This window comes from Caenorhabditis briggsae (assembly GCF_000004555.2).
Source record: "Caenorhabditis briggsae complete genome, chrIV, whole genome shotgun sequence".
In the NCBI taxonomy this organism is placed as follows: Eukaryota; Metazoa; Nematoda; class Chromadorea; order Rhabditida; family Rhabditidae; genus Caenorhabditis; species Caenorhabditis briggsae.
In genome coordinates this window covers 10,730,604-10,747,463 of record NC_013487.2, presented here as the reverse complement: position 1 = coordinate 10,747,463, position 16,860 = coordinate 10,730,604, and the positions used below count along the sequence as shown (strand labels likewise).

Below are 16,860 nucleotides of genomic sequence, written 5' to 3'. Positions count from 1 at the left end.
GCAGATAGCTCCCTAGTGAGTTTTGGCATTTGTCCTTCTTACGTAGGGATTCAGAAAGTACAAAGATTGAGAATGGCAAACTGTGTTAGAAATGAAGAAAAGTAGTGCGACAACTCCAAAACTGTAGAAAAAGCAAATATGCCAAACTGGAAAAAAAGCAGGATAAAATTGTATACGACCTTTCTCAGAATCTCACTTCCATGTTCCTTTTCTCCAATCGCTGACAATCCACTGAGAAGAAAAAGTTCAGTGACACCGAAAACAAGATACAGATGCCTATGCATTTTATACCAGAAACGTTTTTTGTTGCTTTTGCTTTCCAGACGTCCATATCGGACCCCTTGAACAATTTTTTTTGGTTTGATGTCGTTTTATAGCAAACTCACAGCCAACTGACAACTCAAGAAGACGAAATGGAATATGAAATAGAATGCAAAGTTGCCAGACAAGTCCTTCTAGAGTGAGGTTGATGATTCGGGATAGAGATGGGAGAAAGGCTCGCTGGAATACAAAAGTTTGAAAACAGAAGCGATTCAAAATCTATTTGCCTACCCCACAAATCCAAGAATAGTTTGTAATTTTATCTTGATGTAAAGTAATCGCAGTGAGAATAGCGAATATGGCTGCGAATAGCGGAGGAACGAATCCAACCCAGAACAACAATGTGGTATTCAATTGGAAAAGTTCCTGGAATTTCAAGACATTGAATTCATTTCAGACAGAAGAAAAACTTACAAATGAACCTTGTTTCTTCTTGTGAACACTTTCGAAACGTTTTTCGAGTAGCATCATTCGAGAATGGACACTGAGAAAGAATTCAACAACAACAAACTGCGCAACAGTAAGAAAGTAGGACAAGCTTAATGATGCGATAGTAGAAGAGAGGAAAATAAAGAAGTTATTCTCCCTCGAAACGGGTTGGATAGACTTGTTCTAGTTTGATTATAAAAGTAAGGATACATAAGATTTTTGTACATGATTCCTGACAAACCGTAAGAGAGTGTCACATTAACCGTCAGGTTTGAGCAGGCGCAGCTCATTTTCTGTAAAAGATATCAAAATTTTGTCAACTGACAAAATGTTTATCATAATATCAAAAATACTTTGTCAGTTGACTACTTTTAGATATCTTACACAGGAATCGAGATAATTGAGCTCAAAGTTAACAGTTTCGGTTGTATTAGAACAAAAACGGTATATGGAGGTGGATAAAAATAATGATTTGACCAAAAATGAAATTTTCAGATGTGACAAAACTGAAAAAGTGTTAGTGAATTACTTTCCCTTTCAGAGGAAAAATAGACGATTCAAGGATTCTAACTTGTGAAAGGTAAGCTTGTCGTTTCTTTGTTTTTTTCGGGTCTTAGCTTCATCTAATTACACATACCGTAATAACTGCTTCAGAAGGGTCTGGTCTTCTGATTTTCTGTACGGGGCACTTCAATTAGAGGAAACCTTCAGCCTGATGGTACACTTGATCGTTTCGTATTTCCGCTGAAGAAGGCACTTCTATCAGACAGACTCTTCAATTTCAGGAGCCTTTCTAATACGCGTATTACGGTATCTCATAGTTTTTGTTTCATGCAGTTGTTTAACGATTTCAGAAGATTTTTCCCAAAAAAAGGCAAAATTCTGATCCTATCAAACCTTCGAGATGTGTCTGTTTAATGCGCATTACCAATGTTTCAAGTTCTTAGATAATCCTTCAAGGCTTATCATATTGTTCATCATTCTGATATATTTTTATGTCACCTGAAAATATTTTAGGATGTATCATGCTGTGTCAGGAAGCCTGGTCGAAAAACCCCAGCGAACCCCAAAATCTCGCTGAATTCGCTGCCGAGTCTCGCTGGCTGAGGATCAAAGTTTTGAACGATGAGCGAAAGAAAAAGCGCGCATTGATTTGATCTATTTATAATAAATAGATCAAATCTGCGTCCACTTCAAAATTATAAAATTTCTTTTGGCCTACGAGTTCGCCGGGGCGCGTTTTCCGGCCAGGCTTCCTGACACACCGTGATGTATGCCAAACTCCTTCTTGCTCCATCTTGCAAAACTATTGCTCCGCGCTGCGAGACAGACCAATTATTCTCGTGCAAACATTCCAGATTTCGGATGCCTGTCTACAAATCACTTTGCATATCCTGAAACTCATCTCAAGATCTTACCACGGATCCACCCCCGTTTTCTCTTTTCTTTCCATATTATTTTTTTCAGTCTCTCTATCTCTCCCCCTCTCTCTCTCATTCCAGGAAATGAGGAATGAGCAGGAAATTGTAGGCCGCGGAGGCGCCGTTTGAGGCGGGAAATGGAAAAACACGAAGACACGACGGGACGGGAGTACAATGCCAAAACGGAAAATGTTTTGATATTTGAAGCCAGAAGAAGATATTAACCTTATCCTTTTCTTTCAAAGTTTTGATATATCAATTGGTAACCTGAACTCAATTTATGAAATCGTATATTTTTCAAAGTCTGTTTTTTTTTGAACAACAACTTCCGAGGGATTATAAAATCCTTTCTAAGAGCAGAAAAAGTCTATTGAATGATCATATGAGACAATCAGAAAGTGGACAAAAATATAAAAACATATACGATGGTTTGTACATTTCATTATTAGTCGATTGGTCAGTTGAGAGATCCCGACATGTACTTGTTTTATCCAATACAAACTTTTCATATTTTCCTCATTTTCAAAAGAGCCCGAGTAAGTTCAAAGACCAATCGACTGGCATAATTTCCGTATTCCATGAGAATTTCTAGAACAAATCGTGAGAATCCAGAAGAAAATTTCCTTGCTGTACACGGAAACTCATAAAAAATGGGGAATTTTTCTTAGGACATGTCCTGGAAATTGTCTTGATTTATTTGGGTTTCAAAAAAAATTAAATTTGGTCGCTTGTTCCATAGCTTCCTCATTTTTTGTATTCGGTACCCCATTTGTCTCTGGAAATTTCTCGTTTAAATCACTTTGAAATTTGAAATTCGTAGTCTGACATCATTTCTCTCCCTCATCTGAAACGGCAAACCCTTTCAAGCTCACTTCTCCCCCTCTAAAAACTATCCCATTCCTCAAATAGTTATTGTCTTTTGGGCGTTTTGTCACCACACAAAAACAAAGTGTCATTGTCATCATTTTTTTTCGGATTCACGCTCCATTAGTCGACTTGTCGACCCTTCTTTTGCTCATGAAGTTCTTTCAAAATTTCACTTTTCACATAGTATCCCTCTCTCTCTCTCTCTCTCTCTCTCTCTCTCTCTCTCTCTCTCTCTCTCTCTCTCTCTCTCTCTCTCTCTCTCTCTCTCTCTCTCTCTCTCTCTCTCTCTCTCTCTCTCTCTCTCTCTCTCTCTCTCTCTCTCTCTCTCTCTCTCTCTCTCTCTCGCTCTCTCTCTCTCTCTCTCTCTCTCTCTCTCTCTCTCTCTCTCTCTCTCTCTCTCTCTCTCTCTCTCTCTCTCTCTCTCTCTCTCTCTCTCTCTCTCTCCCTCCCTCCCTCCCCCCCCCCATTTTTCGGTGCCCATTGCTCCCACAACTTTCTTCAGGTTCCTATTTTATTTTTGGGTTGTTTTCGTTTTCTGTTTTCTGTTTCCTCATAAAGTCTGAGTTCGAGAAAAGATTTTTCTCTTTTATAGCCTCTATTCAAGTAGGGTTTGATAGAGAAGAAAGGATTTTATGGATTTACTATTTTACCTTCTTCGCCGTCTTCTTCCTCTTTCTCTTCCACTCTTTTAAAATGAACCAAAAAGAAATAGGATTTTGTGTATACTTTTAATTAGTCAGTAGCTGACCGTAGGAAATATTTTTGAAAACCAATCTGCTGACACTTATTTTGGGATCTTGATCTCTGATATGCTGGTAAAATGCATCCATGGTTGTGAACATTGGTCTCAAGAATATACTTCTTGACGATATATCATTTGAAGGAGGGGGAAGAGAGTTCATTTATTCTTCAAACCTAGACACTCGTTGTTTTGAGCATCCGAGTAGCAGCCAGACTTTAGAAGCTAAACGTATACATTCCTTGGACCACGTGCTCTGTCTGTCTCGGAGCTGATTATTGGAATACTAATTATTTTTCGAAAGATTAGAAACTGGTGATATCCAAGTTGTGTTTGTCTGTCAGTCAGCTCATACTCATCGCATTCTTTACAAAAATTTAAAAAAAAATTAAATTAATCGTAATCAGTGCCTAATGGTGAAAAAACCTCTTTAAAAATCAAATTTTGTGGAAAAGTGACTATGTTTAGACTCGTTTTGAAGCTCTAAACGAGCTGATTTTCACAAACGTTTGAATTTTTTGATCTCACACAAAAATTAGTAAAGAGATACGGAAGATTTCAAAATTCTAGAACTTCTTGAAAACTCACAAAAAGTACCGTACCTTTTTTCAAATTTTCACAAAACTAGAAAACTCAGATGTTTGTGATTTTTTCGTCCCGACAGTTCAAATGACGATATGTTGTGCTGAATTATGAATTTTCGAGGTTAAAGGCGCATTCTGAAAAATCTTGAATTTTCGAAATTGCTCAAAAACTACTTAAAATACAGTAAGTTTTGAAGAACACAAAATACTTTGGCAACTCTTTGTTATCTGCTTCGCGTCACTTCCAAACTGCGACACTTCGAAACCGTAGTAATACAGGCGAGTGGATAAATTTCAGACCACAAGAGCAGTTTTAAGGTTTTCAAATATGTTTTTTCACTCATTTTGAAAATATAAAAATTCTAGAAAACTTTCATTAAAATTGAACGTTGGATTTTTTCCGGATTTTAGAATATGTGTTTTATCAGAAAAAGCCTATTTGAAAACCCTGAAAGTGTTTTTGCAGTCTGAAACCCATCCATTTTCCATGTACTATCTTTTAAAATGACTTGTTTCGAATTGACTGGTTTCGAAGTGTCGCAGTTTCGAAGTAAAGTGGGGGTCACTTTATCACTCACAGATTGATAGAAATGCAAAACCTTCGATAAAAAGATTTTTTTCGACTATAAACCATCCGGATACATATAATTTTTTTACTAATCAAGAATTCATGACATGTGTCAATGACCTATGTATTCTTATGGGAACAGAAAGGAACAATTGGTGACATACATGTTTCCGGTGACTGGTATCAATCAAAACCCTATGAAATGAGAGCTTATAAAGTTCAAAGATATCATTCGTATCTTCTTAAATTGGTTGCAAAAGTGAAAATAAGTCGTGTCATCTCGCCAGCAGCATCTCTAATCCGGCCGCCCTGAAATGAATGTATCCTTTTTGCTTCTTTTTTCTTTTTTCCTCCACCCAGTAAAGTGATCACCAATTCAGTCGGCAGAGCGTCTTCGTGAGGATAACCTTGTGCTCCTTTCCTTTTTCTTTTGACTCAATCTGCCAGAGACCTCACTGTTTTGTTGTCTAATTTATGGCGGGCTTCTTGGCTTCTTTTTCTTCCTCTTCTTCTACTTCTCATTTCTTACGGATATCTGGAAAAGAAGGAGAAGAAAAACGAATACATGTCGCTATTATTTTCTTGCTTCTTCTTTTTTTTGTGCTTCTTCTTTCGTTTTGCTTCTTCTTCTACTTCTACTTTTTCTCCCGGATGCCTAATTATACATTCCGTGCATCAGTCCATCCTACTCCCACTTTTACGTGTGCAATGGAGCGTACTATTGTGTCGAACTTTTCCGAAAACTCCAAAAATTAGAAAAAGGAAAAGAAGCCATAGACGATTAGTAGACGCAGGATAATCTCCTGATAAATCTGATTATCTTTTCGCGATTTCGTAACTTTTTGAAAATTTGAAAATTTGAAATTTTTTAGATGTCGAACAATCACGACGATTTCGAACCGATTGATGGGGCAGAGGAAATACAAATTCCACAGTCAACTACTATCGACCATCTGTAAGTAATGGATTCAAATTTGAGTTCCTAGTTGGAATATTTTTGGATTTCTGTATGCTAACATTAGAGAATCTTAGATATTACTCTGGTACACAAAAATTGGAGAGGTGGAACAGAAACTACGGAGACCGTGGCCGAAGGTCCCACAACGACAACTACCGTAACCTAAAACTAATTGTTATCTCAATTTTCGTGCGTTTCCAGTCAATTTTTCTTTCTGCGAAGAATTAACAGAAAACTTAAGAAAAGCAGCGAAAAACGAGAAAATTATTCCTGAAAATAAAAATATTTTAGGTTACTGTAGTTTTCGTTGTGGGACCTTCGGCCATGGCCACCGACGTTTCTCTTCCACAACTCCGATGTTTTGCCCACTTAAGCTGTCAATTTTCAGCCCAATCATCTCGGTCCCTTTTGAAGATATCAAAAAAATGTCCACTGATACATTAATTATCATAATAATATTATTATCATCAATAATTTATCAGTTGACAATATTTTGATATCTTTCACAGGAATCAAGATAATTGCGCTGAAAGTTGATGGTTAGGGTGGGCTTCTATTAGAGAAAATACGGTGATAAGGGTTTGAAAATTAACCGAATCGGGTATAAATTCAGGTTCGAAACTTAATTGAGAACCAGAAAAAAAAACTGAAAATCAATCTTCACAAAGTTCAAAACACAAAAGCAATCGAGACAACTTAGAGAGCTAATAGGCTTCATTCAATCTTTGTGCGTTTTTGTTTACTTTTCGTTTTGTTTGGAACCATTGAACCCGGAACTTCAGATATCCTTTTCTTATTTGATGGCAAAACTTCTACAGAAGTTCCTTTCTTCAAAGAGTCTCTAATCCTTTCTCTTCTATCTTTTACTGTCAGGAACTACCCCAAAAATGACACTATTATATAAAATGTGAGTGGTAGCCAATCGTAATTTACAACCTGAAACATTTTGAATTATTGTTGAAAATCCATATAAAATCGAGGACAGGCACACACAACCGCGATAACAGCGACGCCGTATTAGTTTTTGTCGTTTTTCGGTGTGTAAAAGGGAGGAAAACCATTCTTCCTCTTCTTTTTTTTTTCATTTTTCCTCTCCTCTTCCATCATTTACTTTACGATCTGCGTCTCCTATTGTTTCCTCCCTTTTCCGGTTAGTTTTTTAAAATTAATTGGAAACGTATAATTTGGAAATTCTGAAGAATAGAAGGGATAAGTACTATGCTAAGTTTTTTTAGAAAAATGATCGCAGGTCGGATAGATATAGATAACAGTTCTTATTTTAAGATAAATGCAAAAAAAACCCGTAGCCAACGCACATACTTCTGGAAGGTTCCTAAAACTAAAGTTAAAAGAAACTTTTTCACAAATAGAGTGCTCAGTAAAATGGTAAATTCCACAAAAAATGGAGTTTGAAGATGCTCACCGACAGACGTTATTTGATTTGATTTTTGTTCCCCGGATTGATTATTATAAGTAGCATTAGTTTTTTTCCCGTTTTTCTATGTCACCCCCCCCCCTCCCTCTCCTTTTTTTTCTTTTCATTCTTTCATCCACATTTTTTTAAACGTAATAAATACAATACAATACAATACAAATTAAAAATCAGTGGTGGAAGAACTGTTTCTCTAACACAGGTGATTTGCGAACAATCCGTTACGGACGCTCAGCGTTCGCGCGCGGTTGAAATAGGAACCGTATACGGACCGCACACGACGCGTTTTCAGAAAACCACAGCACATTATTCCGTATTCCTCCGTATTCTGTCCGTTCGCGAACTCCGTATCCGATCCGATTGCGAATGATGGACAAACGGATCCATTCGCGAATCAGACAAAAGTATAAGTTCGCGAACGGATCCGTTTGTTTATCATTCGCAATCGGATCGGATACGGAGTTCGCAAACGGATAGAATATGTAGAAATACGAAATAATGTGCTGTGGTTTTCTGAAAACGGGTCGCGTGCGGTCCGTATGCGGTTCCTATTTCAACCGCGCGCAAACGCGAAGCGTCCGTAACGGACCCGTTCGCATTTTACCTGTGAAGTTTGGCTAAATTAAATAGATTCACGAAATCCGATGGGAAAATAAGAAGAAATCAGATTAAAATCTCAATCATGATACCATATTAATCAATTAATCACAACAAAAAAGTCAAAAAGTGTGGTCAAGTGCTGCTCCTGCACCATCCCACTGCACCGGACTAATTGGGTTCGGAAGGGTTTCAACTTTTCACGGGGCGAAAATAAGGCACGAATTGGCAATCACCGAGGGTGTTTGTTCCGCGTGAACAAGAAACCGGGGGTATCAGCGGAATGGTGGTCCGAGCGGATCGGACCACTGAAAGCGCCATGAAGCGAGGAAAATTATAAACTAGAGAGTTTTCAAGCAGCCGACATCTCGCGACTTACGCGCGCTACTATGCTTAACCGTTAGGGTGAAAATGAGGTGTGTGAGAACGGCGGGAGAGGAAAGTAAAGCTTGAGAAAATGAATAAAAAAATACTAAAAAATTTTAAATTAAAAAAATCATAATTTTCAACATTTATCTTAAACTTATTCCAAAATGTGTTATCAACAAAGAAAATAGCGAGGAGAAAAATTTGTAAAAGTAAGTCGTAATTGAAACTATTATTCTGGTAGAAAAAATCGGAGCTATAGAAGATACCTACTACTGTAACCTAGTAATATATTTTTTCCGGATTTTTTTTCTCGATTTTCACTGATTTTCGGCGAGTTTTCTGTTATTTTTTTCCCAAAAAAGTCGATAGTGAAAATTTTTGATAGTGTAATAATTGACTGAAAACGCACGAAAATCGATATAATAAACCCGGAAAATCAAATTATTTTTAGGTTACTGTAGTTTTCGTTGTGGGACCTTCGGCCACGACCACCGGCGTCTCTCTTCTACAGCTCCGATTTCTGCACACCAGCATAATAATATTTTTTGCTTCTCGAGTTCTTTTGAAATTGTTTTGATGTTAAAGTTAATGGGACAATCATCAAATATTACTGTTGAGCCAGAAACTTTTACTTTCAGAATCGTAGAGGGAAATAACAACAACAATACGGGTGATACGTTATCAAATGTTATAGTTGAGAATTGGATTTTCGCTCCAATCGCAGTGACGATTCAAAAGATGAATGTGTCGAAACCAACACACGTCTTCAATGTCGCCGAGAAGGAAAGCAAGAAGCAGTTTATGGCTGAGGTGATCAAGAAAAGTTACTGTAGATTTTAAAAAACGAAATCATTCAGGCTCTGATCCCATTCCTTTTCGCGGGACTTGGTCTAATTCTAGCAGGAATTATGCTTGAATCTGCAGAAGGCTCAGAGTTCTTTTCAAAACTTCCAGATGCAGTTATCATGGTTCCAACTCTAGTAGGCTTGAAGGGAAATCTTGAAATGACACTTTCATCTCGATTGTCAACCTTGGTATGTTTTAATCTTTTAAAACTTTAAATACCAAAATTCAATTTCAGGCGAACCTAGGGTTTATGGAAACTAGGAAAGACAAAATCAAAGTGGCTCTATCCAACATGGCTCTTATCCAATGTCAGGCTATTGCTGTTTCATCTCTAGCTGTGATTCCAGTTTTATTAGTAGGAGAACAACCGGTAATTATTTCTTCATTCATATTTTTTTGAAAAGTATTTCTCAATTAATAAATTTTTTAAATTTCAGATCACATTCGAGGACACTCTCTGCCTTCTACTATCAGCAGTTGTGACTGCATCCTCAGCTTCACTGATACTCTCTCTTCTAATGGTCGCTGTTGTAATCGCTGCTCGTCATTGGAAACTGAATCCGGATAACATCTCCACTCCTGTTGCAGCATCTCTTGGTGACGTTTCCACTCTTTACATCTTGGTATGTGGAACGGAGAACACGGAAATGAGCAATCAATTTTTCAGTTGAGTGTGGGCACTTTAGTATGTCACATGCGGGACTTACATATCACATTACTTATTGTCATTTTGCTCTTTTTTTACGCCATCGCAATTGTTGGAGCTGTTATTGCAGCGGAAGATAGGTTCACTTTGGAGGTAATTGAAAGAGTCGAAGACTTGTAATACAAAGAAGGGCTCCGTAGTTTTTAATTTTGAGTCATTTAATCTCGTTTCCTGTTAAAGATATAAAAAAGTTGTCGACTGATGAATCGTTTATCATATTCTCACAAACATTTTGCCAGTTGATTTTTGATATCTTGTATAGGAGTTGAGATAATTAAGGCTTTACGGTAATTCGTAAAAAATAGAGTTTCAGGTGTTGAAAAATGGATGGTGGCCGATACTATGTGCAATGATGATAACCACGTTTAGTGGACTTGTTCTAAAGAAGTCTATGCAGACTTATCCACCACTGGCAGCATTCCAACCACTTATCAATGGTCTTGGAGGCAATTTGGTTGCAGTTCAAGCCAGCAGAATCTCCACACAATTGCATAGAGCAAGAAAAAATCGAGAAATTGAAGTGAGACCACTTTCGCATTATATCAACCCGTGGAGAGCGTTCTTTGGAAAAAGTAAGTCCCTCGAGAGTTTAGAACACTTTGAAGCACTACTTCAGACGAAGACGCATCAGCAGCCCAAATCCTTCTTGGGATTTCCATTCCATCCAATATCCTCTTCATTTTTATCATTTTTCTATTTGGCGTTGGTTTCCACAACACTTTCCCATTTACCATTTCATTTGTTCTAGTTTGTGCAATTCAGGTAATCATTTCAGGCATTTCGTCTAATAGAAAGCCATCTTGATTCCTGTAAAAGATATCAAAAAGTGGTCAACTGTTAAATTATTTATCAAATTATCGCCAACATTTGATCAGTTTACATAATTTTGATATCTGTTACAGTAATCGAGATAATTGAGCTCAAAGTTGACTGTCTGGATGGGCTTCTTCTAATGTCTAATATGTATTAACTTCCAGGTAACAATCCTTCTCTACATTTGTCAAATTTTGGTCCGTGCAATGTGGATAATGAGAATTGATCCAGATAATTCTGCAATTCCATTTTTAACTGCCCTCGGAGATCTCATCGGTTCACTTCTTCTCATTTTCTGTTTCTGGAGTCAATGGAAATATTTTGGTCTTCCAGTTTCTGCTGATCAGTACACTGGACATAAATTTGGGCATTAGCTTATTTTGTAATAGTTCAAATCAGGGCGTAAATTCGGGTTTTATCTCAATAAATAGTTTATTTGGAAATATCTACTTATCTCCATCACACTCATAATCACAATGTACAAAACATCTTTCAACAAAGTTCAAACGCATCAGTTTCTGTTCCAAACCTTGAGCAATGTCATGTGTTACTCTCAAGGGAAGATTCTCGTCCAACACAATGTGTACTTCTGCTAGAGCTTCGAGAGCTGTGTGGTAAACCATCACATGATCCACGTACCTGAAGAGGTGGTAGTTTTTATGTCAAAAGAAGAAAAAAAGACATCGTTTCAAAATGAAAAACTGTCAGTTTGAAATGGATTTATGGTTTTATTGAGTTTCCAAAGCTTCAAAAACAAGAAAAAGAAACTTACTTTATCCGGGGGTCGTGCTCGATGACAATTTTTAGAATCCTTGACAGACTCTCACCTTCAGCTCTTTTGCCAACTAGGTGAGGAACATGTTCCAATGCATGACCATACCAAGATGTCGCAATTACTCCGCTGGAAAATGTCAGAAAGTTCCTAAATTCCATTCTAAACTTACCAAACTAGAATTGCTCCCAATGGATCTGCATATGGCCAATATCGATCTCCAATTGTTGCACATACAATTGCTACGATCGTGGTGGCAATATCGTTTCTCATATCCATAGCAAGAACAATGGAAGAACTAGATCCACGACGATAGCATACCAGGCAAAGAATTATTTTAACTGCTGCCGCTCCTAGCATTATAGATAGTGTTGGAATATCCATTTCAGGATTTATCTGAAATTCTTTAATTTCCTAATTCTATATATATATAGATTTACATTTCCACTCAAAATCGAACGAATCGACTCAACGACGAGAAGAGTGTTGGCAATTCCCATAAGTATGGAACAAATTATAACACCAACTAGTTCTAGTCTGTAATTGCATATGTTGGCTTCAAAATTCTTTCATCTTTTTCCTACCGTGCCCTTCCTCTTGGATAATTGAACATGTTCGTGTTTTTGATAAGTTTCAGACATATTCCAATGATCAAACCACTTGTGACATCCATCAATGAATCAACAAATGTACTAACAATAGATAAACTTCCAGATAAAATTGAAGCTAAAAGATTTGTGAAAAGAAGTGTCAGGTTGAGAGCAATTGACAGGTTCGCCAGAATTCGATCTGTCGATTTTTCGTTCTGAAAACCAATGTTCAAGTATCTCCTATATTCCAAAATTACCTCTTCTGGTTGAGTGACCCCTTCCATAAGTTTATCATCTTCCTCGTATAGTTCATTTAGATGGTCGAGTCGAGAGTAGTACTGAAATAGAAAAATAATATATGTCAGGTTGATAACACAGTAAACTGATAACAAAAAATCGCTACGTGTTTTTCACAAGTCGATGATACGTGCCCAAAAGGAAAGGAATCTGTTGACCCAGTACATATAGAATTTTTGTATGTAAATTCCAAAAAATATGGTTGCGATAATATTAGAGATGATTTATGAAGAGGAAGAGGCTCCAGTCAAACTCAAATAAAAACAGCCAATTAGAGAAATGAAAAAAAAATGCACTTAACAGTAGCTCACTAATTTTCCCCCAGAAAGATCAAATCACAGTTTACCGCAAAACCTGTAATAGAAAGGCCCTCACAATTTAAAGCTTAAGCTAATTATCCTTAGATTCCATGCAAGATATCAAAAAAATTGTCACCTGATAAAATGTTGGTAATATTAGGATAAAAAATGTATCAATTGCCTATTTTTTATATCCCTGACAGTAAATGAGATAAATTGACTCAGAGCTGAAAGTTAGGGGGGGGGGGGGGGGGAGGCCATTCTATTACAGGTTTTACCGTAGTTTTTACAGAACTGTGCCCTGATCAGAAAATCTGAAGGTTTCAACTTTTTGAAAAGAACAGTTTTCAAATTTATGCAAACATTCTTGCTTTTTTATTATTTCTGCTCTCCAGGTGCATTAGATTATCATCTCTTTGAAGTATCTATCTAACTCCATATACAGATTATCTTAACTAAATCTCTCTTCTACTCATTGAAAAAACAAATCTGAAGTTTAGAAAAAAACGGGCGGTATTCTCTTTTTTCCTCTCTCCCCCTTGAAAGTGTGACCGCCTCGTCTATTATAACTGCAGTGCCATTTGTCCGTTTCTAACCTTTTTTTCCCTTCGACGAATTCTATCTTTTTGTTCTAGAAGATTCTGGCTCAAATGATTTCAGATAAATTTTCAATCGATAAGTCAATTGTTTTGTTGTTTGCTGGCTACTCCACACACACACTTTATTCGTTCTTCTCTCTTTTTTTCTTTTAATACTGAGAAAACAAAAAATAAATAACAAAACAGTTGACTAAATCTTTCGGCGGTTTCAGTTTTTGTTTCACCCGGATATTTATCTCCTATGAATCGAATAATTATCTGTTCCTATCGATGAAATGCCTTTTGTTCTTTTCAGTAGTTTTATGACTCATTCGTATTGAGTTTTCCTTCACCAGGAAAAAATAGAAGCGTCCTGCGGGTCTCGCCCCGATTTCACTCTCTTTTTCGCATCACGGTCTGGTTTCGTACTGCCGAAAAAGTGCTTCTGAGCGCGCGCGCGCTAATAATTTCAGATTTTTACTGTCTGAAATTTCGCAATAATTCAATTATTGATTTTCAGAATTATTTAAGCTGAAATTAATCAATAATTGTTTTAAAGTTTTGACCTATAAGTTACCGCAACTAAATTTCACTCAAAAGCAGAGTTTCGCTTGTTTTTTTCAGATTTTCAAATATAGTTTGTATTTGGTTAGAAAACTTGTAGTTTATAGTAATTTTTTAGATGGTTAACGGGCTACTTTGACTATTGCAGATAAGACTATTAGTTAAATTATTTTCAAGCTTTTCTGTTGTTTTTCAGTGGTCCAGCCATTTAGGTCGTCTTGGATCACGGAGTTTTCCGGAAAGTTTTTGAATATTGGTTTTTCCGCGCTTTCCCCTATGGTATGCAGGCACCGCTGAGTTCGCGTTGAGACCGAAGCTAATTTTACTGTAGTATTACGGTAATTCGCTTTTGAGCGCATTTACAAGACGTTCCGAAAAAACACCGTGCATCTTTGGTAACAATTTCGCTCTATTGAAATACCGTTCAACAGCTCGAGTTTAACTTTTTTCATAACTTTTAATGTTGATGGTATTAAAAAAGAGGAAATAGTACTTTTTTCAAAAAACGAATTTTTCAACTGAATTTTGAAATTAGCTGCGTTTTTTGGTGGCTTTGTAGTAGTATTGGTTTACTTAGTTATGATTGGTTGTTGTCTGGTTGAACATCTCATTACTTTTATGATGATTTTCATATCTAGGGTTGTTGTATGGACTCTAATCAACTATGATCTAAAACTTTGTTCTTATGTTGCTCATTCTAGAACAAACCCTGAGAAAACCACTCCATTGATTCAATAGGAAACAAATTCAACAAACCTCCTTTTTGCTTTTCTCTCTTCTCCTTCTCTCAAATCGTGAAACATTATCATTATGATAGTACTTCACTGGCGCTTTTCTAGTAATTAGTGGTAGAGTTTCGGAATTTTTCATTCTGGCAAATTAGGACGGTGACAATAGAAAAAAATGGAATAGCTGAGCGCAGTATGATGACTGCTAGATGTTTCCTTATCAGCAGTGTTTTTGCTATACTTATAATGTGTTGCCTGTCTATGACTTGTGCCACGTCATAGAGGATTGAGATAGTTGTCAGGCAGTTGATGGGACATGTAATCCCATTTGTTTTGGATCTTATACTTGAGTCCTATGGAACTCGTCCCAGCTTCTTCTAAATTTTAGAAAGCTGAATGTCCTAGTACAGAGAGAGAAACATCCTGGCCTTATGACTGATATTGTCTCAGATTTGTTGACATGTTAACCCGATAAACAAATGTTTCCTTAACTCTGAAACTATCTAAGTTTTTGTTAGGAACTGCACAAGCAAAAATGTTTTTTTTACTCAAAAAGTTTTTGCCAAGATAGATAGTTTACTTTCTTCTATTCGATTCAACACATCTGTTATTGATTCTCTCATTTCCAGAGAGTCTTGCTTCAGTACTGTAATTAGCCTAGCTGCAGTTGCGCTCTATCGCTAACCACACAGCCTCATGGTACTGTAACCGGGCATTCTGGGTTTTGCGAAGTTTTCTTTTGATAGTTCGATTTCTCCCCGGTGCAGCCGAGTTCCCAATTTCTATTTAAGTCGTGTGCCAGGCAACTAATTCAAAGGGTACACAACTTTTGGGGTCATTGGGGTACGAAGCAACTCAGGGGTACCAAATTCTCAATTTGGGGGTAAAAATATAAAAATACGACGTTTATGACTCTAAATCACTTTCTACCACCTTGACCCCCGAACTGTTGTACTCTCGAAATTATCTGTCCAATGTTCAAATATGTTCTAATTTGCAAACCGTAATTCCAAATTCGACTTATAAAAAACCTTCCAACTATTCGCAAGTTTCTTTTAGAATATAACGAAATCAAATAGGTATCTAAGATTGCAATGCGATTTCTTCTTTTCAAATTCACATAGGCTCTGATGCGGCATTGGTCATCAAGTGGTTTTAAAAGTTGTTTTTGAAACGAGTTCTTGATCTACATATTAGTCTTCTGGCACTTACCTGAAAGAACGATTTACCAGAAAGTACAAGTTAAACCTTCAAATACTTTAGAATCTTTGTGCCTAGTTGAGCTACCAACTAAGATCGTCCACATATCCTTCTAGTCCTTCAATAATCCAGGAGCCTTTTACTTTCCCCTCAAAATTATCTAACATTGGGAATGAGATGTCACAGATCTTCATATTTCTTGGTTCTGACGAGACACTGGCTTACATGCGATGTATCCAAGTCAGCGCCTCTTATTCTCCTGCCTGCGTCTCTTTTCCATCTAAACAGCACGGCCATTTCCCCCACTCTTTTCTCCTTTTCCAACGCATTTCTATGTCAAACATTTCTATTTTCTCATTATTTTTGGTTATAGTTCATGAAATAACCCAGTTTTTTGGAAATATGTTAAGGACTGGTTGCTGAATCTATTTAGCCGGTTATTTTACCATATTGCGTCGCTTGAACACTTTTATTGCGTTCGGAAATTTTTAAATTCAAATTTTTGTTTCAGGGTATGGATATTCCACCAGATACCAACGATAGTGGTCGTTCATATGGATTCGCATCAAATCTGAAACGATTTGGTGCATCCCTGGCAGACCATCCAAAATACAGTCGGCGAGAATTCATCTCGCATTTGTCGGACTGCCGACTGCAATTAAAAGTTGAGCAGCGAGAAGAAACTCCTGAAAACCAAAGCGAAGGAAGTGAAGACGGAATCGAAGAATGTGCCACACAAATCGAGGTACTGAAACGTCTTCAATACTGGAATGTCTGAACAAATTAGCTTGCGCTGAGCTCGCCCCGACTACATGAGCGTGCCTTGAAATCGCGTTTCAAATGTGCAATTTCTGTTTTTTCTGTTAGAAAACAGTAATGTTTTCGGTTTATACAGAGTACGAAAGTATGGTTTTTAAAGGTTCATCGAAAGTTTACTATATTGGTCTCGCAACGCGTATCTTGGCGATGCTTTTGGAGTTTGCAAGTCTCCGGGGGTACGACGAATTCGAACGTTTTCAAAATCGAACAGACCTAAAATCGAACTGATTCAATTCAGAACAGTCATTTTTTCGCACACTTACCAGAACAGAACGCGGACAGAATCGAACTGTTACAAGTTCGAACTGGTAAGGGGTCGAACTGTCCCAAATTGGAACGCTGCCTGCAACAGAGCGCGCATAT

At 37.2% G+C, this 16,860-nt stretch overlaps 4 protein-coding genes across 4 annotated transcripts in view; 2 read left to right on the top strand and 2 right to left on the bottom strand.

Annotated features, from left to right (window-relative positions):
- CBG01704 overlaps positions 1 to 789 on the bottom strand; it is a gene marked incomplete at both ends in the record, with an annotated part of 1,857 nt that extends 1,068 nt beyond the window's left edge. The window contains 5 exons of the mRNA XM_002634097.1: positions 43 to 146; positions 197 to 340; positions 387 to 501; positions 553 to 687; positions 736 to 789. Coding sequence (XP_002634143.1) covers positions 43 to 146; positions 197 to 340; positions 387 to 501; positions 553 to 687; positions 736 to 789 — 552 coding nt within the window. The remainder of the gene's footprint in view (positions 1 to 42; positions 147 to 196; positions 341 to 386; positions 502 to 552; positions 688 to 735) is intronic.
- A 5,012-nt stretch (positions 790 to 5,801) lies between these two features.
- CBG01705 lies at positions 5,802 to 11,024 on the top strand (the record flags this gene model as incomplete). Its single annotated transcript, XM_002634098.2, has 9 exons — positions 5,802 to 5,884; positions 8,924 to 9,095; positions 9,143 to 9,319; positions 9,367 to 9,501; positions 9,569 to 9,754; positions 9,799 to 9,930; positions 10,151 to 10,409; positions 10,454 to 10,599; positions 10,815 to 11,024. 9 exons carry the CDS (start codon positions 5,802 to 5,804, stop codon positions 11,022 to 11,024), a joined length of 1,500 nt encoding a protein of 499 aa, XP_002634144.2.
- A 72-nt stretch (positions 11,025 to 11,096) lies between these two features.
- CBG01706 lies at positions 11,097 to 14,620 on the bottom strand (the record flags this gene model as incomplete). Its single annotated transcript, XM_045235853.1, has 6 exons — positions 11,097 to 11,289; positions 11,423 to 11,551; positions 11,595 to 11,818; positions 11,863 to 11,959; positions 12,007 to 12,350; positions 14,507 to 14,620. The coding sequence occupies 6 exons, from the start codon at positions 14,618 to 14,620 to the stop codon at positions 11,097 to 11,099; spliced, it is 1,101 nt and encodes a 366-aa protein (XP_045091905.1).
- Positions 14,621 to 16,192: 1,572 nt separating this feature from the next.
- Positions 16,193 to 16,860, top strand: part of CBG01707 — a gene marked incomplete at both ends in the record, with an annotated part of 1,982 nt that continues 1,314 nt past the window's right edge. Inside the window, one exon of the mRNA XM_045235852.1 lies at positions 16,193 to 16,423. Coding sequence (XP_045091904.1) covers positions 16,193 to 16,423 — 231 coding nt within the window. The remainder of the gene's footprint in view (positions 16,424 to 16,860) is intronic.